The sequence below is a fragment of the Lissotriton vulgaris genome, chromosome 2_1 (assembly GCF_964263255.1).
Source record: "Lissotriton vulgaris chromosome 2_1, aLisVul1.2, whole genome shotgun sequence".
Lineage (NCBI taxonomy): Eukaryota > Metazoa > Chordata > Amphibia > Caudata > Salamandridae > Lissotriton > Lissotriton vulgaris.
Genome location: NC_141687.1, coordinates 1,352,074,005 through 1,352,100,055, shown reverse-complemented (window position 1 = coordinate 1,352,100,055; position 26,051 = coordinate 1,352,074,005). Strand labels below are relative to the sequence as shown.

The following is a 26,051-nucleotide window of genomic DNA, read 5'->3' as shown; positions in this document are numbered from 1 at the left end:
TGTACTGATAACTGGTTCCTACAGTGCGCCCTGCCGGTGTGTCCCCCAGCCGGGATCCGGAAACCTTGGGAGAAACCTTCCTGCAGTAACGCAGCTGCACCGTGGTCTGGGTATCTGTTCAACCATGGAATCATTGCAAGGACATTAACCGGGGAGGGGCTAACCGGGCTTCCAGCACTATTCTGGTTTCTTTCCCCCTCTCTGATTCTGGTTACCATTTTTCCTGCATGTTGTCTCAGGATGGGAGGTGTGACCACAGATTGCGCATGCATGTCTGAATCTACATGTGCTGGCCGGTCTAGTACAGGAACGCTTGTTAAAGTCCCAACACACACCCTTTCTTTCCCCGCCGCCTCCCCTACTCTTCCCTGGGAACTCATTTCCCGGCGCCGCCCGAAAGGGCTGCTGTGTCTTTGCGGGGAACACGCTGGCTACGGTCCCGGGCTGGGCAGGGGCCGTGTTCCCTGCGAACTGTTTATGCCACGACAATGAGTCCACCTTGTCCCATGACAACGACGAGTCGAACTCCTTCGATTTTCTGAAATTAACGTCATATTCTTTCCATGCGTCCCCGGCATACTGCTCGCTCCAACCCACGATCCTGCTCTGATAGCAAGCCATTGCCGCATGCACGTTTGGAGGGTGTTCAACAGTGATAGCTGTAAGGATGGAGAAGGCCCTGATCCAATTGCTCAGAGTTTCCTCCACTCTAAACTGTACTCTCCATTCACTAGGATGCATCCATTCCTTTAGCATTTTAGCATTTTCCATTTCCCTATTGTCTAATAGCAAAGAGAAAATATATATGTCCTCTCCCCCCCCCCCCCCCCAATCATCTCTTTCACCGCCCGGGAAACATGTTGCCCTAAGTCTTCGCTCCTCGACGGAATTGTCCCGTCCCCTAAAAGAGGCAGGGCCACCTCCTTACCTTTACCGGACACCGGGGCTGCTCCTGCATCGCTTCCGTTCGGCCGAGCGGCATCCAAACCTGCAGAAAAAGGAGAAACAGAGGCCGCAGCCGCACTTGTAACTGTTCCCGCCCTAATCTTCTCCACCATTTTTGCCACCTCCGCGGCATGATCTAACATGGAGGGCATCATACCCCCTTTCTGCAGCCAAGGAAGTATAGCCGCTATCTGTGCCGTTAACTTCGGAGGGATCTGAGTGTCGCAATCCGGTAATGCTGCCGGCAGCACTGGTGAAGACGGCGCCATGGGTGCAGGCACTGGGGGCAATGTAAGTGGGCCATCTGGGGCAGGCGGCGCTGGCCCAACAGGATTGGCCCCTGCTGGCAAGGCGGGAGCCGGTGCCAAGGGCGCCGGGAGTACCGGCTCCGGGGTAGTGGGCACCGCCACCGGTGCACGAGCGGAAGCATTGCGCCTTGGCCGTTTAGCCTTGCCCCTCTTAGGCGAGGAATCAGAATCTCCCTCCAGTAAAGGCGCGTCAATCTGCCGCTTGGGCCTACCGCGCGGGCCTGCGATATCATCCATCCTTTCCATCATACGGGCCTCTAGGCCATCAACCTTATTCAATCTTTTATCCATGGCATTCATCTTACTTCATCAACTCCATCTTTGACCCCTTAGCCTTGGCTCCCGGCATTCTTACTATTGATCAATTCACTCACTGCTCAGATTCGCAACCTAGTGCGCCCTATACCTTCACGAGATGGAGGATGTGCAGGGGGCTATGAGCACCACGCAACAGCGACCGCAACACTGGCTATTCCGAATGTTAGGGGTGGCCAAACTCTAACGTAGAACCACCCGGCGGCCACACGAAGCGATGAAATGCAAGCCCCCCAGCTTCCTCCTACTGTTGATGACTTGCGTGTCCTGCACTCTACAAATCCACCGTCCTCGATCTTTACGGTCAACTCTCCGTCTGTCTGCTTCCAATGGCGCGCTACCACACACTCCAGTCAGCAATCCTTGATCTGAAAAAGAAAACAGAAAATTAGGAGGCCCCGAGCGCGGGGCACGACCAGTGTGGGGGAGCGTCAGGCGACAAGAAGGGCCAACTGAGCTCTCCCGCTTCCTTTATTCCCAGGGACGCGGGGAGAGGGCGCGCCGCCTCCTCCCCTCACCCCTCGACGCCCACCCCTCTGACCCGGAAGACTGCACCACGCCTCCAAATCAGGGATTGGGCGTCGGCCGACCGGTGGTGTGGTGCACACCTCCTGCGTACCATTGGGCGCGGGGAGATCATGCCCCCACACCACCGGCAGGCATGGGAAGAGGGGATCGCCGCGCTGCCATGCGGGCGGGGGGGCCAAGGGCCCCCCCTTTTCAGGATCAGAAATTTGCCTTTCCGGTCAGATTTCAAAAATCTGTGTTTTAGGGTCTTGGATGCATTTTTAGATAGATTAAAAGGATATATAAATCTAAAGGCATTGTAACATACCTGTTCAAAAATATTGTCAGGATCTCTAGTGCGGTTAGTCTCCATGTCAGAGTGACCAGATTAGGAACCAGTAAATGAACTGGGTCAATTGGGTCAAATTTATAAATGTCAGTATTGTGCTCTTTTGTATTCCATGTAACTACGCAGAGTCCACCTATTTTCGAGGTTGATGAAGACTCTACTGCAAAAAAATCTCAGTACCATATGCATCCCGAATTATAGGATAACAGTGGTCCTGGTGGGTTACTGTGCCACCAGCACCCTGGGCAGCAGAAAATGCAAATATGAGTGCATCAACTGATATGGTCTATGTAAAGTGTGCAAGGATAACTAGGGACTGTTCCATTTCCCACATGCACTCAGGGCCTTAGGATTTGTATCTACATGTGTACAGATAGATAAGGTATGTGTAAAGGAAGTGAGAAAATGTAAATTTTTGCAAATAACAAATATGAGCAGTAAGAACTTGCTACAAAAACACTTGTAGAGGTTGTTTAAATTGAATAGTTGATCATCATCTAAACCATAACAAAATGGCCACTTCTGTAACTACTGGGGGTAATCATATTAAGGAGGTTAGTCCTTCCTTACTTTCGATAAACTCCATGACATCTGTCCTACCGGAGTTTTAGTCAGAGTGTGAGGGGAGTGCCATCTTGTGATTAATACCTTGTGGTTTTGCAGGGAGAGGTAGCTTAAAATGGATGTCTTATTACTCTCCCATAACGATTCCATGTATCCAAGTGCCCTAGCCACCGAGGATCTATCGGGGCATTGTATAAGGCTAATGCAGCAAAGGAGAAGCAGTGTTGATCAGCATTAACCTGTGTGGTGACTTCGTCAGCCTCCTCTCTGGATGTGTCCCCAATGAAAGGATAGTGCAGCACATATACAACTGACCCTTCAAAGAGTAACTTCAAAGACCGGTGTCTCACAAAGTAGCTGGAGCAGGCCGCTCCACCCAGTCAGCTCCTGTTTGGGCGGCAACCCCAGATACAGTTATGTGGTGTGTGAGCCGGGCTCCCGTTGTATTGCCCAAGCAGCCAGTAATCCTGTGGATGTATGGGGCATCGCGTTGTACAATGCGTAATGGGCGATTAAGATACTAGAAGAATTTGGGATCTGGGGCAGATGGCTAGGGTTCGCGGGGCCAGGAATTCTCACTCACCCCTATCATCTAGTCTTTCTGCAGTCTGTTGGTGCAGCACTAAGCGGATCTCCTGCTAGAATCAAGTGTAATAAGTAAAATACACTGTTGTTCAGTAGTTTGTACTGCGGTTGGTTTACCATGACTGAGACTTGAAAAGACCTCCAACACATATATTCAAAAAAGTTGTCTTCTCTTTCATTTCAGGGAGTCCTTTCCCATGATTCTGGTTGCTAACAAGGTTGACCTGATGCACCTGAGGAAAATCACAAGCGAACAGGGAAAAGAGATGGCAGCGAAACACAACGTAGGTTTATTATAATTTTAACTTTTGCAATGTAATGTTAACTTTTTTTGAATATACAAAAAAGAGGAGCAATGTTAAAATGGCTAGAATCTTTCTCCCCTCAGGTGATTTTTTTGCAGGAGGCACATCTTAAATCTGACTCCCCCAACATTACTCTCTTCAAGAAATATGCCCTAGCATACTTTGCTTCGGCCTAGGCGGCAGTGCGTGGAGTGGATATTTTTTTATCTATTGAGCTAGATTGTGAGGTGGGTAAGGTGATTCGGGATGAGGGAGCTAGGTGCATCTGGATAGAAGTCTTAGTTAATGGGATAGCTGTTGTCCTGCTTAACTATTATGGACCAATTAGGGATGACTGTGTGGCCCTGAAACAGGTATATGATCTGCTGGTAAATGCACGAGTCTATAATTATGGGAGGAGATTTTAACTTAATACAAGATTTGGGCCTGGACACCTCTAACAAAGGAAAAAAGAAATTAAAACCTAAAAAAGATAGACTTTTAAAAATTATAAAATAGGATTTTGCCTTATTAGACCCATGGAGGGTAGATCATCCAGACGGTACTGAGTTCACGAGCTACTCAGCGAGATTTAAAACAGCATCTCGTCTAGATTTTTTTTATACAAGTAATCATCTCGCAAGGGGGAATCCTTGATTCTTTCTAACCCATTCTCAGATCACTATTTAGTCTCCTTGATACTACACTTGCCAGACCCCAAGAGAAAAAATAACAGGTGGCACTTTGATAAAACATTGCTCTCCGGCCAAAAATGGATTGATGAAACCCGTGATTTTATAATGTGGTTTTTTAAGGAAAATGTGAATATGGCACCAGGTTTTATGGTGTGGGAAGCTTTCAAGGCCATGTTTAGGGGACGGGTGGAGGCATACAGGGCAAATCTTCACAAATTAAGGAAACTTAAGATTGCTGGATTCCAGGTGGCAGTGGAGCAGGCTAGTAGAGAACTGTCGGGTAGGTCGACCGGGGAACGGGAGGAAGAGGTACTCCAGCAGGAATTATTAAGGGCAAAGGAGGAGTTGAAAAGTTTTTTATGCTCGAGGAAATTGCTGGAAGTAAAGCTTCTCGACTAAAGGAGAGCCATCACATCGGCAGATTCTTAGCCTGGTCCACAAACGCATCAGAGCAAGCAGTCTATTCCACAAATTGGAGATGCCAGTACGAGGTGCCTGGTGAATGACAAAGTCAAAATTGCCGAAATGTTTGTGTCTCATTTCAGCAAGATATATGCAGAAGTCCAGCTAGTTATCCCTCAGGCTTTTGTGGATTATTTTATGACAGTCCAGCTTCCTACGATCTATGAGGAGAACTGTATGCTTTTGAGTGAACCGATCAAAATTGCAGAATTAAGTCGAATTATAAAAAACAATGGCAAATGAGAAGGCAAATGGCAATAGTGGGATCCCTTTTGAAGTTTCTAAATTGCTTTTAGACAAACTCGCCCCGTTCTTGGTATCACTGTACAATCAAATTATGTCCAGAACAGCGGTCTCAGATAGATTTAAGGAGTCAGTCATTACCTCAATTTTAAAGATGGATAAGGACCCTAAAGACCCAAGTTCTTATCGCCCAATAAGTCTACTAAATGTAGACTACAAGCTGTTTATGAAAATTCGGGTATATAGAACTGCGGTCTGCGCGCAATATCTGGTACACACAGATCAAACAGGGTTTCTGCCTGGGAGATCCATGGCTGCAAATACATTTATCTGATCCAGGCCAACGACTACTCTTCGGCTAGAAAGGATGATGCGGCCATCCTAATGATGGATGCAGAAAAGGCATTCAATCTTGGTGGACTGGCTGGCCCTCTTCTTTATTTTGGGGGCGTTTGGCTTTCCAGGCCATCTGATCGAGATGCTAGAGAGAATTTATAGGGTAGCCACCTAAAAATAATTATAAACTCTGAGGAGGCGGGAAAAGTTGCGATAAGGTGGGATACTAGGCAGGAATGCCCTCTTTCATCCCTTTTATTTTCACTCTTTATCGCGCCACTAGCGATAAGAATTTGTTCCAATGTATTAATCCAAGCTCCCCTAGTAGGAATGTCAAAAATCAAGTTGTTTGCCTGCGATTTGATCCTGTACCTGAACCCAGAGAAATCAAACATCCAGAAAGCACTGGGAGAAATCCAGGCGTTTTTAGAGAACTGGGGGCTACAGGGTAATCAGTCTAAAATGGAGCTTCTTCTATTTAATGCACCAGGAATAGAGCTGCCGGAAGGTTTACAATTTCTGCCTGTCAAACCTATTAGATATCTGGGCCTGTACGTGACAGTGGACTTCCTTCAACTTTTTCATCTGAACTATGGTAGAACACTTGATAAAATAAAAAGTCTGCTAGAAAGATGGGCCCTTTTACCCTTGTCGATAATAGGATGAGTCTCTTTGATAAAGATGTCGATCCTCCCCTAGTTGATTATTTTCTTTTTAATTCTTCCTCTAAATATTCCAGTCTCGTAATTTAATGAACTGGACAAGGTGATTCGGGAGTCTATCTGGGCTAAGAAAAAACCTTGTATTAAGCTATCTATTCTACACTTGGATGTAGAACAGTGGGGTCTTGCACTACCTCATGAAGGGCCAGATGTAGGTGGACATTTACCGGCCGGTAACGGACGATTTCCGCCGTTACCGACTGGTAAAAGGGGTTTTTGGGATGTAGGGGGCCAATTTTACTGAATCAGTAAATTTACCGAATCGGTAAATTTAATGAGTCGGTAAAATACTGAATCGGTATTTTTACTGATTCGGTAACTTCTAGATGTAGGTGAGACTCTTCTGAGTCCCAAAGGCCTTTCAGATTCAGTATTTTACCACCCAATCCAATTGGGTGGTAAAATACTGAATCCAGGTGTGCATGCACATGTGTGCATGCACACCTATGCCATGTGACAGACAGACATACCCTTAGGGCATGTCTGTGTGCCACATGGCACACATGCCTGTATTTGGGGTGCTAGAGGGTGTCAAAGTGACACCCCCTGCACCCTTGCTGGAATCAGTATTTACCGAATCGGTAAATACCGATTCGGTAATGCCCATTGATTCCTATGGGCTTCAATGCCCATAGGAATCAATGGGCATTACCAAATCGGTATTTACAAAAACGGTAAATACCGAATCTTAACGATTCGGTATTTACCGATTCTGTAATACCTACACCCCCCACCCCCCCCCTCTATTTTACCACTTCTTAAATACCGAATCGGTAAAATTCGGTATTTAAGAAGTGGTACAATAAAATTACCTACATCTAGGCCTTAGCTACTTTTTATCAAGCTGCGTTACTTGGTTTAACAACTCAGCCATTGACCCCTATTTCGAATTTTGATATTTTCTACCTGATCTTATGTTAATAGAGAGTGCAATTAAGCTACGAGCATTCCTGTGCATTGCAAAGTCACCAAAAAGACAAGGTACAAGGTTGTGAATACATTCTTAAGCGTCATGCAGCGGTTCAATAGCAACTATAATATTCCATCATGCCATGCATACTCTTCTCTTTACGACTGTGAGTTATGGGGCCTTGAACCCTTGCAACAGGGGGTTCCGCCCTATAAAATGCTAGGTTTTTTGTAAGCTGTGTGACTTTTACAACGGTGCTAATCTGATGACATTGGATGTTTTCGCAAAACAATTCGAATCTCAGAGCTGCGATCTTTGGCTAAGCTTCAGTCAGAATAAATGCTTTCTTCTGATGAACTATAGAGGAATCAGTGTGAGAGCTATATTAATTTTAAAAGCAGCCTTTGAGCTAAATCTAACTGGTATTGGCAATTGGTATTGGTTATTACGCCAGGAGGCAAATAAGAACCTCATTGAAACAATGCTCCCAAAAATTGCTCAGGAAACGAATTGCTGGTTCAATAGCCAGGAATGGTTATGAGTCTGTGGCTTGGCCACAGGGCTTTGAGGGTGGCCAATTTCCAAAGAATTTCCATCCTTTCTAGATGGGTGGTCTATTACACTCCCTCCAGACTCAATAAATGGTTTCCTACAACACCAAATGACTGTTTTAGATGTAATTTGCCAGAGGCGGGGGATTGGACACATATATTTTTTGCTTGCCTGAGACTACAATACTTTTGGGAGGAGGTGTTTAGGTTTATTAGTAAATGTCTGTCAATAGGATATCCTTCCATGAGCATCGTTGGCTTTATTTGGTATTTCCTATGTAGTTGGCCAGCTCTCATTATAAAGGCAATCTTTTGTTTTCCTAGCCATAGCAGTAGCCAGATCTTTAATATTACAGAATTAGAGATCTCAGAAAAGCCCTACATTGGCTCGGTGTCTACTTAAGCTGGAAAGGACCTATATATTTGAAGCGGCCCATGCGAAGATAATAGGGGCGTTGCGGAGATTTGGGATGACCTGGGAGGGCTATGCTGTAACCATGCGTACAAATTATTTAGGTCATCTTTTGTATTAATTTAACATCAGCGGTTATTAACCTATGTATGGTTCTGTAACAGTTAGAAGGTGGGTAGTCCCCAGGAGAGAGCTTAGGGTGCAGAATCAAACTAATTATGAAGTACCACTTTTCAAAGAAAAGACAGAAATCACATAGGTCAACAAGGCATGGGTCACATGTTATCACTGAGCTGCTATGTATAATGCTGGTATTGCATACTGTGAGAAGTTGGCCCGATATGCAACGTTCGCTATTCTAGCGACCGCTATGTATCGTTCCAACGACCCTTATGGTGTTTGGTTGTAAGTCAACCTATAGACCAGCTATCCTAGTAGCGTGGATACGAGCAGTCTAAGGCTAAAGACTCGAGAGGGCGCGTTAAGCTAGCTGTTTACCACACATGTACCCCTTGAACACCCAGTGAAAGGACACCACACAAGTGTTATGAAAATAAACAGTATATTTATTAAGAATCACAACAGCCCTGTACTCTTTATGAGGACAGGGTACTAAGCACAACCAAATCTCTTTAGCAAATACTTCAAGTGCACGTTTAAACAAGTGTCCGAGGACACGGAAAGGTTAAGGCAAGTCGGAAGCGAGGGACTCGGGACCCTAGAGTAAGGAGGCTATGCAGGCACCGAAATGCCGAGTTACCTAGCCACGAGGGCTGCGGCTGCACAAGTCTTACAGGCGTCGGGGTCTTCGCTGACGAGCCAGGAGCCGGAAGAAAAGGAGTTGCTGGCCGGCGACCAGTGATGAATAGTTTGTAGGGATCCAAGCCTGGATCGGAGATAGAAGAAACCTGAAAGCAGAGGGGACCAAGTTCGTACTACTAGCCAGTAGTCAGAGGGTACCAGGAAGGCACCGGTTGGCCGTCACCTCGACCAGGTGAGTGGGCGACGCTAGGCTCTGCAGTCTCACGGACCAGGAGGCGTTGTCGGCGACCACGGTGGAGGTGCGAGCTGTCCCACGAAGGATGATGCTGTCGGCGTCGCTGGGCCCAGGATGGGGCAACAAGCCTCGGCAAATCTCAGGGCCACGTGGTGGGCCTAAGATGGCGTCTTGAGTGGACCAGGAGGGTCCGGGGTGCTTCTCGAAAAGATGGAAGCAAGGGCCAGTCTGGAGCAACCAGACCGGCGGTGATGATTCTCGGATGTCGTCACAGAAGGGCACAAGCCAGCGGCTAGTGACCAGACACCGTGCTGAGCAGCGAGCAGAAGGGCCCCACGCAGATCGTGGAGATGCTGGGAGACTGCACTTCGGTGCTGGAGCGGCTCAGGGTCGGGGCTTCTCGGACCCCAGTGCACTCACCAGAGAGTTACCTCGATGGTCGTGCTGGTTTTAAGAGCGTGCAGGTTCTGATGATGGCCGGTCCCTCGAGGTCTCGTCGCACCCACAGATCACAGCTGAGCTGATGACGTGGGTAGAGGTCAGAGGTGCCAGGGAAGCCGGTTCTCGTCGAGCTGGGCCGTCGGATTCCTTGAGGAAGGACGTACAGCAAACCGCAGAGTTCTTAGATGGTGCCCGCTGATGCAGGGTGACTACTCCTTAGCCACAAGGGAGAAATCTTGAGAAGAGTCTTGAAGTCCTTTCGTAGAAAGTATTCTTGATTCAAAGATGATCTAATTTGGAAGGGTCCCCGCTCCGGCCTTTATCCTAAAGAAAGGGGCGGGTATGACTAGGTCCTGCCCTAAGGGTGGGACCAGGAAGGGGGTAGTTACACCCCTCTCCCCTGCCGGACTTTCCCCAGGCCAGGGCTGTCGCCCCTGGAACTGGTTCTAACCAGCAGATGCGTAGTGAGCACCGGGGTGCCACTCCGCAGTCACCTTCTTGCAAAAGCCCTACCTACCCAGAATACACAAACCCTGTCTGGGACGGTGCGAACACCGCCCTCGACAGGAAACCCTTTGTCCAAGCGCTCCTCGCTGGAAGGACTCCCAGCAGCAGGAGGTCAGACTCGTGTCTGTGGTGGCAGCATCCATTTTGTGGAGCTGAGGCTTTCGTTAACTTTAACCGGGGTTCACAGTTACGTACATGTCGTGTCCCTCTAGAAGGGCGGGATGCTAACCTCGTCGCCAGGGTTGGTGAGAGGGCAGCACCCCGATTCGTATGACACCTTACTCGACATGTCTTGATAACGCGACACCGAAGTTACCGATGTGGTACGCGTTATCATGGAACAGCCATTGGGTCTTTTCTCCGCAAGCTGCAACCGGCTCGGCTCGGGCCAGAACACAGTTCACACGAGCCCATGCACTCTGCCTTCAGGATTGTCAAGGCCTGCCATAGGAGTGACTGATAGGAACTCGGGTGTCCATTGTATGGTTAGATATAGGGCTACTATATCTAAAGCAAAGGGTGATTACACGACTTCGCCCCAGCTGTCATGCAGCCAGTTGTGTCAAATTTAGGAGGCCAGCCAAGGGTGGCATAATACATGCTGCAGCCCCTGGCGGCCCTGGGTACACCTATGCCCTGCGTTACGGGGTCTGATAAGGTGGCCCAGCACCAATTGGTAAATGCACCTAGGGTACATGGAATCCATTTTAAAGAGAGAGCAGTAGGCCTGGGGTCCTGATTGGCAGGGTCCCAGGTCGACTATGTACAAAACCAGCTAAAACACAGGGCAAAAAGTTGGGGGCAACCTTAGTCAGGATGTACCTTCCTACACAACCCCCCCCCCCCAAACGAAAGGAGATAAGGCTATCCTTGTCCAGGTAAGCCTCTATTACCTAAGTGGCCATATAAGGAAGGACCAGCTCTGGCTTGGTTTCCCCCTGTGTCATGGTCCACTAGGCAACCCCTCACCCTAAGGGTATCTGAGGGTCTCCACCATAGGGAATCTCTGTCTCTGGTGTGTCTTGGGAAAGAAGAAGGCTGATGCTGGGATGGAGTACTGAAGTGAGGCTCCTCTACCTTTGGGCTCAACTTCCTCCAATCACCATTCATCATGTGTGCCTTCCTTTCTTTAGCTGAGATGCACTGAGCTCTCAGGGTCAGTCTCTGGCTACCTAAAGCTGGAGGCTGAGTCCCTCTGTTTGGCTTACTGGAGGGACAGGTCAGGTCTGGGGTTTTTAGGCCCCATGTTTGGCTGTGTCCAACAGTGTCCAGCTGTGGGAGTTCCCTAACTACTTTTAAGGGGGATCCCTCAGGAGTCTGTTTTATTTTCACTTGGCTAGGTTTACTAGCTTCAGTGATCCTAATCTGCTGATTAAGGGGTTCTTTCGGACAGGGGGCCCTTTTGGGTCCACCACTGGCCTCCCTGATCTCTTCAGCCCTGGGCTGACTGAGGCAGGGTAGAGAGGTGCAGGTTACCTGCTCCAGACTGGGTCCCACCTGGGAAGGGTCCACTGCCATCAGGGGCTCTGCCAGGCTAGGCCTGACTACCTCTGGGGCAGTTCCTTCAACAGGGGTAGAGTCAGTTCCCTGAGGAGGCTGACTCTCACCTAGTGTCTGGGAGGGGGAAGACTCTTCTTCCTCCTCAATGCTCTCTGTTTGAGTGGAGTGATCCATTGTTTCAGGCTTCACAACCTCACTATCTGTTTGAGTAGAGGCTGAGACCATTTCAACCTTGCCAACCTTTTCAGGAGGGCACTCAGTCTGTGTTTGGGCTGTGACTGTCACAGCCCTCCTATCCTGTCCTGGAAAGTCCGTCTGAGCCTGGGCAGTGGCTACCACTGCCCGTCCAACCTTTTCAGGGAGGAATGGTGCTAGGACTGGGGCTGTAGCTATTACTGCCCCACTAACCTGTCTGGATAGGCCTATCATTCTGGAATGAGTTTCTTGCTCCACCTCAGCCCATGCTGAGAGTTCCAGGTCATTCCCCAGTAAGCAATCTACGGGTAGGTTATCTGTCACTGCCACTCTCATGGGTCCTGTGACATTACCCCAGCTGAGCTTGACTACTGCCATGGGATGCCTTCTCTTCATTCCATGAATGTCCGTCACCTGATAAGTAAAACCAGGGGTCAGTTGAGCAGAGGGGACCAGATGGTCACTCACCATGGTGAGGCTGGCCCCTGTGTCTCTGAATGCCTCAACTTTCTGACCGTTCACTAAGACTTCTTGTCGATACTTGCCCAAAATGTGGGGTCCAGTAGTGAAGTTGGCAAACCCCATGCCAGTCTCACAGACAAGAGTGTGGTCAGGGAACCTGGCTAAGCCATAGTCCTCCTGATTGCCCAAAGTAATGCCCACCACATTCTTGGGGGCACTCCCACCACCTGGGGGATTACCACTAGTGGTAACAGGAGGTTTAGGAGTATTACTTGGGGGTATGTTTTCCTTATTGCTATTTTTAGGGCACTTGGCATCACTTTTGTAATGGCCCACCTGTTTACAGGTATGGCAATAAGGTTTCTTCTGTTCTGAAGGAGTGTTCTGGGACCCACCACCCTTGTTGGAGTTTTGGGGCCCTTGGGAAGTCTTCTCTGTGGATTTATCCCCACCCTTCTCTTGAGGCTTGGTTGATTCCTTTTTCTGGTCACCACCCTGGTTTTTAGGCCTAACCCTGGTTCTGACCCATTTGTCTGCCCTCTTACCCAATTCCTGTGGAGAGGTCAACTCAGAGTCTACCAGGTGCTGATGTAATAGCTGGTTCTGACAATTATTTAAGATTTGCTCCCTCATAATTAGATTATACAATCCTTTAAAATCAGTAACCTTACTACCCAGTAGCCAGCCTTCAAAAGCCTTAGTGGCACAATCAACAAAGTCAGACCAATCTTGAGACTGCGTTTTCTGGGTATCCCTGAACAGCACCCTGTACTGCTCAGTGGTTAGGCCAAACCCTTCAACCAGTGTATTCTTCAAGACTTGGTAATTGTTAGCCTCCTCTACCCTTGTGGTGAGGAGCTTGTCTCTACCTTTACCTTCAAAGGAGAGCCACAAGATAGCTGCCCACTGACTCTGGGGAACACCTTGCACAGTGCAGGCCCTCTCCAAAGCAGTAATCCATTTGTGGATGTCGTCCCCTTGTTTAAAGGGGGGCACTATCTTCCCAAGGTGCTGCGTATCGAAACTCTTTTCCCTATTACTAGGTACATTGCTGCCACCAGTGGGGACTACCCCACTTAACTGTTGCTCTCTAGCAAAAGCAAGCTTTTCCTTGGCCAGGGCAAGTTCTTCCCTTTCGATCCTCAGATTAGCTGCCCTTTCCTTCGCTTCGTACACTCTCCTCTGAGGGGACGTCATCCCTCTTTGAGAAGAGTTGTGAGAGACATTGGTATGAAGGGATCTGCCAGAGCCTCTTGTCAGAGATCTGGCTCGTCCATTCCCCATGTTAAGCGGACCTGACAGTAGCGCCGGGGTTTCCCCAGTACCACTATCATGTTTGCTTAAGTTGGACCGTGTTAGTCTGACGACTTCTACCTGTCCCTTATCTGCCTCATCCCCAGAGAGATCCTCATCCTCATCCTCCTCCCCATCTTCGTTCTCAGTTGCGAGGTGGATGAGGTCAGGATCGTCCCGGGTTCCCTCGAGGGGAGGCATGTCTCCTTCTGGATTAGAAGAGCTACGAAGTTTCTCAGCTCTCCTGGCATCATAAGTCTCCAAGAGACCAATCAGAAAGGACGTTGTGGGGTTAGACCCCTGCTGAATCTTCCTGGAGTGACACAGTCGTCTTAACTCCTTGAAGCTCAGCACAGTATATCCTGAAGGGATGACCTGTGGAGGGTCAACTGACACAAGGGGAGACTCAGAGTTTCCTCCTTGGCCCGACATACTGTTTCTAGTGTGGTGTAAGTGATGCACCTACCTACACTATGTGTTTTCCTACTGTTCCCTTGCTAAGAGTTGTAGCCAAGGTGTGCTAAGCCTTGAGGAGCTACAACAGCTGGTTCAGTAGAACTCAGAGTATTCTAAGCTTTTAGTTATATGTACTAACAGTACTTGTGCGATCTTTCAACAAGATATTCTTAGGATACGTGTGGTAAAACAACAGCAAGCTCAAATCCCAACCGCTGCTCACCAATGTGAGAAGTTGGCCCGATATGCAACGTTCGCTATTCTAGCGACCGCTATGTATCGTTCCAACGACCCTTATGGTGTTTGGTTGTAAGTCAACCTATAGACCAGCTATCCTAGTAGCGTGGATACGAGCAGTCTAAGGCTAAAGACTCGAGAGGGCGCGTTAAGCTAGCTGTTTACCACACATGTACCCCTTGAACACCCAGTGAAAGGACACCACACAAGTGTTATGAAAATAAACAGTATATTTATTAAGAATCACAACAGCCCTGTACTCTTTATGAGGACAGGGTACTAAGCACAACCAAATCTCTTTAGCAAATACTTCAAGTGCACGTTTAAACAAGTGTCCGAGGACACGGAAAGGTTAAGGCAAGTCGGAAGCGAGGGACTCGGGACCCTAGAGTAAGGAGGCTATGCAGGCACCGAAATGCCGAGTTACCTAGCCACGAGGGCTGCGGCTGCACAAGTCTTACAGGCGTCGGGGTCTTCGCTGACGAGCCAGGAGCCGGAAGAAAAGGAGTTGCTGGCCGGCGACCAGTGATGAATAGTTCGTAGGGATCCAAGCCTGGATCGGAGATAGAAGAAACCTGAAAGCAGAGGGGACCAAGTTCGTACTACTAGCCAGTAGTCAGAGGGTACCAGGAAGGCACCGGTTGGCCGTCATCTCGACCAGGTGAGTGGGCGACGCTAGGCTCTGCAGTCTCACGGACCAGGAGGCGTTGTCGGCGACCACGGTGGAGGTGCGAGCTGTCCCACGAAGGATGATGCTGTCGGCGTCGCTGGGCCCAGGATGGGGCAACAAGCCTCGGCAAATCTCAGGGCCACGTGGTGGGCCTAAGATGGCGTCTTGAGTGGACCAGGAGGGTCCGGGGTGCTTCTCGAAAAGATGGAAGCAAGGGCCAGTCTGGAGCAACCAGACCGGCGGTGATGATTCTCGGATGTCGTCACAGAAGGGCACAAGCCAGCGGCTAGTGACCAGACAACGTGCTGAGCAGCGAGCAGAAGGGCCCCACGCAGATCGTGGAGATGCTGGGAGACTGCACTTCGGTGCTGGAGCGGCTCAGGGTCGGGGCTTCTCGGGCCCCAGTGCACTCACCAGAGAGTTACCTCGATGGTCGTGCTGGTTTTAAGAGCGTGCAGGTTCTGATGATGGCCGGTCCCTCGAGGTCTCGTCGCACCCACAGATCACAGCTGAGCTGATGACGTGGGTAGAGGTCAGAGGTGCCAGGGAAGCCGGTTCTCGTCGAGCTGGGCCGTCGGATTCCTTGAGGAAGGACGTACAGCAAACCGCAGAGTTCTTAGATGGTGCCCGCTGATGCAGGGTGACTACTCCTTAGCCACAAGGGAGAAATCTTGAGAAGAGTCTTGAAGTCCTTTCGTAGAAAGTATTCTTGATTCAAAGATGATCTAATTTGGAAGGGTCCCCGCTCCGGCCTTTATCCTAAAGAAAGGGGCGGGTATGACTAGGTCCTGCCCTAAGGGTGGGACCAGGAAGGGGGTAGTTACACCCCTCTCCCCTGCCGGACTTTCCCCAGGCCAGGGCTGTCGCCCCTGGAACTGGTTCTAACCGGCAGATGCGTAGTGAGCACCGGGGTGCCACTCCGCAGTCACCTTCTTGCAAAAGCCCTACCTACCCAGAATACACAAACCCTGTCTGGGACGGTGTGAACACCGCCCTTGACAGGAAACCCTTTGTCCAAGCGCTCCTCGCTGGAAGGACTCCCAGCAGCAGGAGGTCAGACTCGTGTCTGTGGTGGCAGCATCCATTTTGTGGAGCTGAGGCTTTCGTTAACTTTAACCGGGGTTCACAGTTACGTACATGTCGTGTCCCTCTAGAAGGGCGGGATGCTAACCTCGTCGCCAGGGTTGGTGAGAGGGCAGCACCCCGATTCGTATGACACCTTACTCGACATGTCTTGATAACGCGACACCGAAGTTACCGATGTGGTACGCGTTATCATGGAACAGCCATTGGGTCTTTTCTCCGCAAGCTGCAACCGGCTCGGCTCGGGCCAGAACACAGTTCACACGAGCCCATGCACTCTGCCTTCAGGATTGTCAAGGCCTGCCATAGGAGTGACTGATAGGAACTCGGGTGTCCATTGTATGGTTAGATATAGGGCTACTATATCTAAAGCAAAGGGTGATTACACGACTTCGCCCCAGCTGTCATGCAGCCAGTTGTGTCAAATTTAGGAGGCCAGCCAAGGGTGGCATAATACATGCTGCAGCCCCTGGCGGCCCTGGGTACACCTATGCCCTGCGTTACGGGGTCTGATAAGGTGGCCCAGCACCAATTGGTAAATGCACCTAGGGTACATGGAATCCATTTTAAAGAGAGAGCAGTAGGCCTGGGGTCCTGATTGGCAGGGTCCCAGGTCGACTATGTCCAAAACCAGCTAAAACACAGGGCAAAAAGTTGGGGGCAACCTTAGTCAGGATGTACCTTCCTACACATACCATGTAAAATAGGATATGAATGTGTGCTTTTTATTAGTGTACATTTTAAATATGAGACTCAATATTCTATAGGTTTTATCTTTCTTTTTCTGCATATCTTGTGTATCATATTTATCGTGTACAAATGAATTATGAAATGCTTTCTACTTATTGTTTATGTATAATATTAGATTGGAGAGTTTGTAAATTTGTCAGCTTCAAGTACCTTGTTTAACATGTCTGCTATGTTTTTACGCTCAATAAAAAAATTCTAAATAAATATTCTCACACTTACGCATGGGTGACAGTCAGAATTACTTTAATAAATTGGCTCATCACAGCATGACCCGCTAAGGGTATTGCGAGATTTTAGTTTGCAAACATAGGTACATTATTTTTAAAATATGACCAATGTTATCTATACACTTTTTATTGTTTATTTTATGTCATGGTGTTGGCCAAAAATCTACTACAATATATACCAGTATGTAATTAATATTTTATTTGTACGTGGATAATTAAAACCATTAAAGTTATTTAAAAGACATACAAGCAAAATAAAATCTCAAATTGAGGCATAATGCCTTCCCCAAAGTGCACGTCACAAATGTATGCCGGTATGTATTTTCTGTGTCCTTCTCTATCACACTCTAAATGTGCTCTTTCATTTGTCTTTCTCATATATTTCCTTTTCTCTTTCTCTCGCCCTCTCAATCTCTTTCTCATGCGCCCCCTTTCTCTTTATTTCTCTTCCCTTTTCACACTCTTTTGCTCACTCTCCTTCTGTTTGTCTCTCTTTCACTATGTATCTTTTTCTCTGTCTATCCTGTCTCTCTACCTCTTTCTTAAATCCTCCTTCCTTTGCCTTTTCTCCATCTTTTTTTGCATTTCTCCCTGTTTCTCTTTCTGTGTTGAATTTCCATTGCTCCACTCTCTCTTTATATGTACGTCTTGCTATGCTCCTCTTCTTACTCTCTTGTTGTCTTTATTTAAATCAATTACACATTCTCTCACTACCTTTCAATGTTTTCATCTTCCTTCTCCTCTCTTTCTGGCTTTTATTCTTACTACATGCCTCTTTATTCCTCTCTGTTTCCCTCACTTTCTAACACTCTTACTTTTGTGTTTGTCTAGTTTCTCCTTCTCTCTTCCTCGCTCACTCTCCCTCTTTTTATTACCCTTCCTTTGCTTCTCGCTCTCACTTCTAAATTTTGCTCCACTCCTTCTTTCTGCTCCATCCTTCACTGGATGTTCAATCCCTTTCCATACGTTTATTGCCTGAAATTTGTAGGTAGAACCCAGACAATCCAATTATGTGGTTATTGTAGCTTAAAATGTCCTGATATTCAATCCGCTCCTTACATATTTATGTTCTATCATATCACTTCCCTAGAGGATTGTCTCTAGTCTGCTCTCCCAGGCACTGGTCAAGTTCTGGATCCACTGGGGGTGGATCAGATCCGCTTTCCTTGGGGGTTCACATACCTCCTTCTTGCCTTGCAGTATAACATCATCTGCACAACTGATGTCACACTCTGCTTTCATCACACAAAGAATATGAGTATCTGACAATTCGCTGTGTCTCACAGAATATATAAAGAAATTGTAAAACTTGACAACATGTAATTGAACATTAAAGAAGAAGAAAAACTGGCAAAAGATGCCTATATTTAGAACGAGTCTTGCCTTGTAATTAATGAGGACAGTCCACTCTATTGACTATCTTCTGCCAAACTGGAAGTGAATAGAGGGGCTCAGCAGAAGACAAAATAGCTATGACCCGGAAAAACTAATTTGAATTATGCATTCTTTTTTACCAGAAGGAAAACAGGCTCGGCAGTATGTTAGGGTATCATTTTGCAAATTATAGTTTTTTTGAGGTGCATGAACCTCTTCCTGAAAGCCGACATTTTCTTGTTTCTGATGTACCCTTAGGAGAAAATCCTCTGACCGTTAACAAGGTTACCACGGGCTCTGTCAATTTTTTGTTGGCCGTGATATTGGTGTAGCCACTGCTGACGCAACTGAGCTTGCCCATTCCTGTATAAAGTTTGAGCAAGTATCTTTTCAAGTAAACAGTGGGCTATTTGGAATTTTCATATTAGGATTTTGTTCATTCCGCTTGTTAGCTGCCGAGTTCTAAAGACCTTTTCCCATTCTGCCCTTCGTTGCGAAATTTCCACCAATTTGTAGTGAATGGATGACCTTATTAGCTGCCGTATCATAGTCGGAATGATACCCAGAAAATTGTAGGTGTGAGCAGAATTTCATTATACCCAATCCCTGCTGTACCTTCAGGATAAACAATAGAAGGATTTGTGGGTAGTTATAATCAGCTGTACAAAAATGTGGTCCTCAGAGAACCATTCAAGGAATTCTAAGAAGTTAATTACCCCTCCACTCGAGACTCAATCCTCTTTAAATCTCCAGGGAGACTACAGAAGTGTGCGGACTATGGGTACAAAATGATAACAGGGTATAGGTAAACAATTATAACCGGATAAAAAGAAAGCATATTAAAGTCACGCTCTCTTTTTAGGGTGGACAGCAGCCTGTGTGACTAAAGTCATTTAGATTTAGGTCTGTAGCTGATGAACAGATTTCGGAAAACTGACCCATGCCTAGGGATGGGGTTTTAAATGCACTTTCCCAGAACAAGAAAGTTATACACACAGACGTGACACAAATGGATTGCGTCCAGAAAGACTTCCACGGCAATCGACGTGTGTGGCCGCAGCACGCTTGAAGGCAGTGCCAGAGCTCCGAGCAAGCCCAAAATTGTTTGTATGAAAATTGAAAAATGATGTAAGAATTTCACTTTTGCCGCTACTCCTGAACCATATTTTCCCATAAGAATTGTGCATGTAACATGATCGAGGAGGGACGGGAAGGGGGCGTTTTAAAAGAATGTTGGTGTAATATGCTTTTCATTAGGAAAGCATGAGGTGCTGAGCTGTGTAATCTGCAGCCCCGGGCCGAGCATGACGGGAGGCTTCGAGTTCCACAGCACAGACAATGCCTGCAGGCCTGGGTTGGGTGCGGATCAAACAGCAGGAACGTTTCAGTCGATGTCTTCGTTCCCACCCTTTTGGACGTGTGTTACGCAAGGTGTGTGGGCGTGAGCGCGGTGATGCAGTTTGTTAATTTATACCCGGATACGGCTGTAGCCAGGGGCACGCGCTTCTTCTGTGATGCGTTGCTGTGTTGATCAGCCCTGGAAGGCAACGAAGGGGCGGAGCGGTCAACTCGAGAGTGTGAATTTCTGCACAATCTTGCACACCTCTGGGCTGAAGGCAGGGATGATGGGCTGTGGGTGATAGGCCAGTGGAATCATGCAAAATGATTGGTTTCTCCCTTCAAAATGTTGTCAGGCTCCTGTGTAAAGTCATTCAGCCAGGCCTTTTACACAGACATATGAAGGTACTTTGTGCTCTCCCACCCACATCCCATTGCCTCTTTCTTGGTTCCAGCCGTTGGAGGGCTTATAAATTTCCCCTTTCCTTCACTGCCTTTTTGCACTTCCCCAACTGTCTCCCTTTGCCTGTTCCTTGGCCAATGTCCCTTCAGGGTTCCTAATGTCTCCCCTTGTTCTCCATCCTTGTTAGTCTCTACTTTTCACTCTATAGGGCCAGTGCCACTGCCGGGCTCCTCTTTCCTTTCCCATTCCTCGTCTCAATATAGAATGCCCCCCTTTAAGCCCATCTTTCGTTTCTGTTCTTTGAGAACTCTCCATGTTTCCCTTTGCTCCCGCCCACCTCCTCTTGTCCAGTTATCAGCCTCTGCCCTTAAGATCTCTTTGTTTCTGCATTTCCCTTTGCTGTGTTGTGCCTTGCAGTGTACTTCCTGAGTGCCCCATTGTCTCCTCTATCCATCACTGACCAAACTTGGCACATTTCACATCATTCCCACCATCCTGCTGAATATCTTGTGGTCAGTGGCTGCCGAGGTCATGTCAGATCACTCTCCTAGCTAGCTTCAAAGAATTGCAGCCAACATCCACTAACTGGTGTGAATTAACACAGCTGACCAACTTCTTTAAACCACTCAGGGCCTCCTCACCTTGGGATCCTTCAGTTAAGGACATGTAAGCTAAAGCAACAGGGATCCTGGTACCTAATCAGCTTTCAACACCGGTTCTAGTCCCTCCATGTACATCCAGTCTAGGACCTAATAAACTATCTACAATTCTTGAAAATCTCATCTTGGGTCATCATAAAGGAACTTTCCTGCCAGTAATATCTGAATCAAAGATCTAGGACAACATCAATTTACTGTGCTGTTGCATCTGAGTTGTTAGCATTAATTAATTGATTTAACTGGGGTTTCTATAGACCACATGCCCCTTTACAACCAGTGCAGAGTACTAGCATAGACAGTGAGAGGCCTGAAAAGTGCAGCTCAGGGAAGAGACCAATCGTATATGTGTAGGGCCAGACTCTTCATTCTTCCAGTCTGTCATTTTCTTGGTGGGTTGCAGGTCACGGGATTGCCATGACCCAGCCATAGCCCCAGAGCTCATTTTTGGCATGCTTTCCTACGGACAGGGGGAATATTTTTTCCAGAGTTGATTTTGATCTCCAGTTGTGCTGATAGCAACTGCCACAAACTAAAATGTGATGGGTGTGACCCGCATTGTCCTGGTTCAGTGTAACTTGTGGAAGTGGTGTGTTTTCATAAGGCTTCAGTGACAATTATTTGCCTTTTGCTGCAACTAGCACTCAGTCCATTGACTGAGTTTATAGAAGGTGAAAGAGCTTGTAAAAGGCAAACTGACTTAAACAATGCATTAAAATAATTATACACAATGCATCACAGCACCAACGCTGTCTGGTTGACGATGCAGTGCCTCCCCAAATGCTCATTCATCTTCTTAGATAATCTTGAGAGATATCAGCCCAACATGGACTCATTAAGATGACATCTTAATGCTACCCAAATTACTGCATTCTCCTGACACTCTGAGTCGGATATCTACAACAGATCACAGGTAGACAGAACTGTATGAACAAAAGACTGCATCAAAGCCACCTAGTGAGGAACATTGATGCAGCTTTTTAGTTCAATATACTTCCCATGCCTCCCAGTTTCCAGGAATTACAAACAAAATACTTTAATCATCCTACCAACATGCTCAGGCAATCTATACAGCTCCAAAGCCACCAAGCTTAAAAAGCAAAAAACATTCCCATTGCACATTCCAGTGTAACTTACCAGGCAATGGGAAAATGATACCACTGTGAAAAGAGATAAACACCAAAGTCCTACAATACAGGTATGCTGATGCAATCACTCACCGCAAAACACTCAGCTTGAAGTGATTATTCCTTTAACACTTCCTGGAATCATCACTAAACCCATTTGCTTGCAGATCCATCATGCCATTGAAGCCCTGATTATCAGTGGGTTGGTGTTTTCCGGCCCCTACCTAAAGCCCTGTTTGCACAAGGGTAACCATTTCGATTGCATCCTATTTACTGCATCCGGGTGCATTAAATATTTCACCAATCGTTAAAATTTGGCAGGTCAAACCTGCTTGAACTTAACATAGGAAAAGTGTATGGTATTTATTGCATCATGAGGATTTTGGTGCGATACCGAAGGATTCCAATTAGAAAGCAAAAAGTGACCATCCCAAGAGTTCATTGTCTGTGACAAAAAAATTCAGACCTATACTGTGCGTCTTGCTCAGGCAAGATGCTTCGGCAATCAAAATTTGAGAAGGCTAGTGAGAAACAGGCCTTATGATAACAGACTGTGATGAGCCACCGAGATCCAAGAAATCCCATATATTAGTGAGGCTTTGTTCATCCATTGGAGAGTAAGATAAAGCACAATAGTCATTACCTACCTTCCGGTGTGTCACCTTGTGGACTAACCTCAGATTGCACAATACTCTATCAAACCAACCTACTGCTGTTGCCTGAAGAAGAGGGAACCTCTGGAGACTGGAATTGATGATAGTCATTACAGTTATTAGTAAAATACAATACAATGTTTATAATGTTATCAACAGAGTAAACATGGCAGGTTTGGATGAGTTTGAAAACCTAGTAATAATGGTTCTGTCGGACAGAAATACACACTGTTTTAGTATTTCAATGTTTCCTTTCTTCAGTCTCGTACCTAACCAGGATATCAAGACAGGTGTACTAATACATTCACAAACAAAACTCACTGACCATAAAGAAAAATGAAAGCAAATTTTACTCAAATCTTTCACATGTGAACACAAAATACTTCAATCACTGTCCCTAACGAACATTTAAAACATATAAGGCACAAAAACTTTGTGCTAGAGTAATACTAAAAACAACAAGTAAAATGTGTTACTTCATATACTTTTGGGTTAAACAACTTGGATCCTACAGGATTTTGAATAGTTTGTTCACGCCAAAGGAGAGGATTTGGCGTGAACAAACTATTCAAAATCCTGTAGGATCCAAGATCTAATTGATGTGTCTACAGGATGATTGTATATGTATAGTTGTTTAACCCAAAAGTATATGAAGTAACACATTTTACTTGTTGTTTTTAGTATTACTCTAGCACAAAGTTTTTGTGCCTTATATGTTTTAAATGTTCGTTAGGGACAGTGATTGAAGTATTTTGTGTTCACATGTGAAAGATTTGAGTAAAATTTGCTTTCATTTTTCTTTATGGTCAGTGAGTTTTGTTTGTGAATGTATTAGTACACCTGTCTTGATATCCTGGTTAGGTACGAGACTGAAGAAAGGAAACATTGAAATACTAAAACAGTGTGTATTTCTGTCCGACAGAACCATTATTACTTTGTTTATTACCCACCCAGGTTCTGAGGGTTACAGGGTCACCCCATTACATGTATTGAGTTTGAAAACCTAAGCATCTATAATGAAGGCCAAACTCATATATTGCTGTTAGGTGCATGTCACGTCCCCCTTCGAGAGGCTTTGGCCTTTCAAGGGGAGAAGTCCATTAAATTGTTGAGAATGTGAACTTGGTTTGGTCTGGACTGTTCCCATGAGGCACAGGGTCAAGACTGATTTGCATATGGCCATATCTGAACTGGGGTGGCTTTGTGAGCAAAATAACGATGGATTAAACCCAGATATGTGACTGGGGGTGAATGTTTTGCCATTGTGCAACATTCCGTCCATCATCTTGTGTGTTTTGCTGTTCACCCTATGTGGGAAGGGTATGCCCAGACGTGGGTCCCGTGCTCATTGCGCCACTGGATTCCAGCTGTCCTGGCTGAAGACGGCTGATAGCCAGAAACTGGTCCTAGGATGCTTGATTTTGGTACAGGGAAGACATGGCTTCTCAGTTCGGTCTGGACTGTTCCCATGAGGCACAGGGTCAAGACTGATTTTCACATGGCCATGTCTGAACTGGGGTGGCTTGGTGAGCAAAATAACGATGGATGAAACCGAGTTCTGTGACTGGGGGTGAATGTTTTGCAATTGTGCAACATTCCGTTGGTTTAACTTGAACATAGCTGCCATTAGTGCAGGAGGTCCCTTCTCATTGCTGTAGTTCAAAACGGAAGTCTGACTTTAGTGGAACTACATTTACTATTGGGCCAGCGGGGTACAAATGATCTCTATCAATGAGGTGGCATTTACACTACATTTCTTCACATAGCTATGTCTGAAGATGGTAGCCCTGAGGTCAATTAGGGCAAACCCTGCTAATACTGGGTGCAAGATTGGCAACTTTAGTGATTGACTTCTGATGTGTCCTCTTGGTGCTCCAAGGGAGGGGGTTGCATTATCTCATGCCATCCCCCACGAAGTCAAAGACCTCCCCCTTGTAGCACCAAGAGGACACACTGGAAGTCAATCACTAAAGTTGCTATTCTTGCGCCCAGTATACCCGATTGTTGGCCACAAATGAGCAGGCAATTGGCCTTCTCTGGTGAAGATTTATGCATTTTGACACTGGAACATTGAAGTGTTGTGAGAGCGCAGCGTACCCTCCATTAGGGCAGAAGAGTGCCCCCCCTCCCCACCAACACCTTCAAATAAACCCTTTTTATTATTGTTTTATTTTAATTCCCCCGGTCTCGCCCCCAGGACTCTAACGAGCCTTGTGGGTGGGTCCAGGGAGATGACACTGCTTGTGGGAGAGTGGTGGGTACTGTTACCTCACTCCTCCGCCCGCCCTGCCACTTGGCCAGGTGACATGCCACTACTGTGTGGGAGACCCTATTTACAATATGAAACACCTTACTGGAGTATCAGGATGGTCACATTTTGAGTAGCTATTTACTAGGATAGTTTATGGTGCATTAGCCAGATGACAATTGTTGACTAATCCTTGTTGGGTCGAAGCGTCAACATCATGTCCTCTGGTTGTTTTTGATACTAAGAAATATTTAGAGACATTGAACTCTCTCAGAAGTGAGAAAATGACATGATGATGATGTACCTTCAAACAATGTCTTTCACCATGTAACCTCACCTTTAATAACTACCACCTTAAAATGTGGCATGGCTCCAGCCTTTCTGGACCAATGTTTGTTACTTCTGATTCTGGCGACGAAAGTGCTAAGTGCTTTCCACAGCTCTGGCATCCGAGTTCAGTATACTCTATGCCAAGTGTCCACTGACCCGGCACCCCAGCTTCTAAAGAAAAAGTTACTTATCTTCGTTAATAATGGTTTTCTGGGGTATACATAATTTTTTCGCTCATTCCTCACTACAAGAATGATCTCCTCCTGGCTTCAGACTGGTCCGGAAAAGCTGGTCCCAAGCAATAGCTCTTCAGCACTGTCCACATGGAGCTGTTTGACTCTGAATACAATTACATCAGTATATTAGGAAACAACTAGTATGTTGGTATCAGTTCCAGAACTTTTTCAGTGCTTCATCAAGGCGTGCAGAGAGGAACCAAGAGGACACAATGGTGACAAATACAACACAAAACATACTTGCATACCTTGGGATCTTATTGGTCTCTACACTAAATCCTCAGACAAGGTGGGAGAGTGCCAAGAAAACTTTGGGGAGATTATGTATTCACCAGAAATGTCATTAGCAAAAGGTGTACAACGTTTGCTTCCTTAGATTGCTCACCTCACCAATTAACAAAGGAATTAATGAAACACAGTTTTTGTAAAGTGCCCATCCCCACATGCCATACCCTGAGGCAGTGGTGCTAGCCAAAAGTATGCAAAGATGACTATCAAGCTGCCCAGCAGATGTCAGCAGCTGGGGCCCATCTGGAAAGAGCTGCTGAGGCAGCCGTAGGTCTAATTGACTGGGCATGAATGCCTGCTGAAGAGTCTTTCTTTCCGTGTAGGACAGTGGTTCCCAAACATTTTTGACCCGTGGCTCCCTTGACCTAATTGGCAGTTGGCCATGGCTCCCC

The 26,051-nt window shown here is 46.8% G+C and overlaps 1 protein-coding gene across 2 annotated transcripts in view; it reads left to right on the top strand.

Moving 5' to 3' along the window:
- Nucleotides 1–26,051, top strand: part of MRAS (muscle RAS oncogene homolog) — a 283,297-nt gene that overhangs the window by 194,738 nt on the left and 62,508 nt on the right. For both annotated transcript variants that reach the window (XM_086957117.1, XM_086957118.1), the window contains exon 4: nucleotides 3,758–3,857. In XM_086957117.1, coding sequence (XP_086813243.1) covers nucleotides 3,758–3,857 — 100 coding nt within the window. The remainder of the gene's footprint in view (nucleotides 1–3,757; nucleotides 3,858–26,051) is intronic.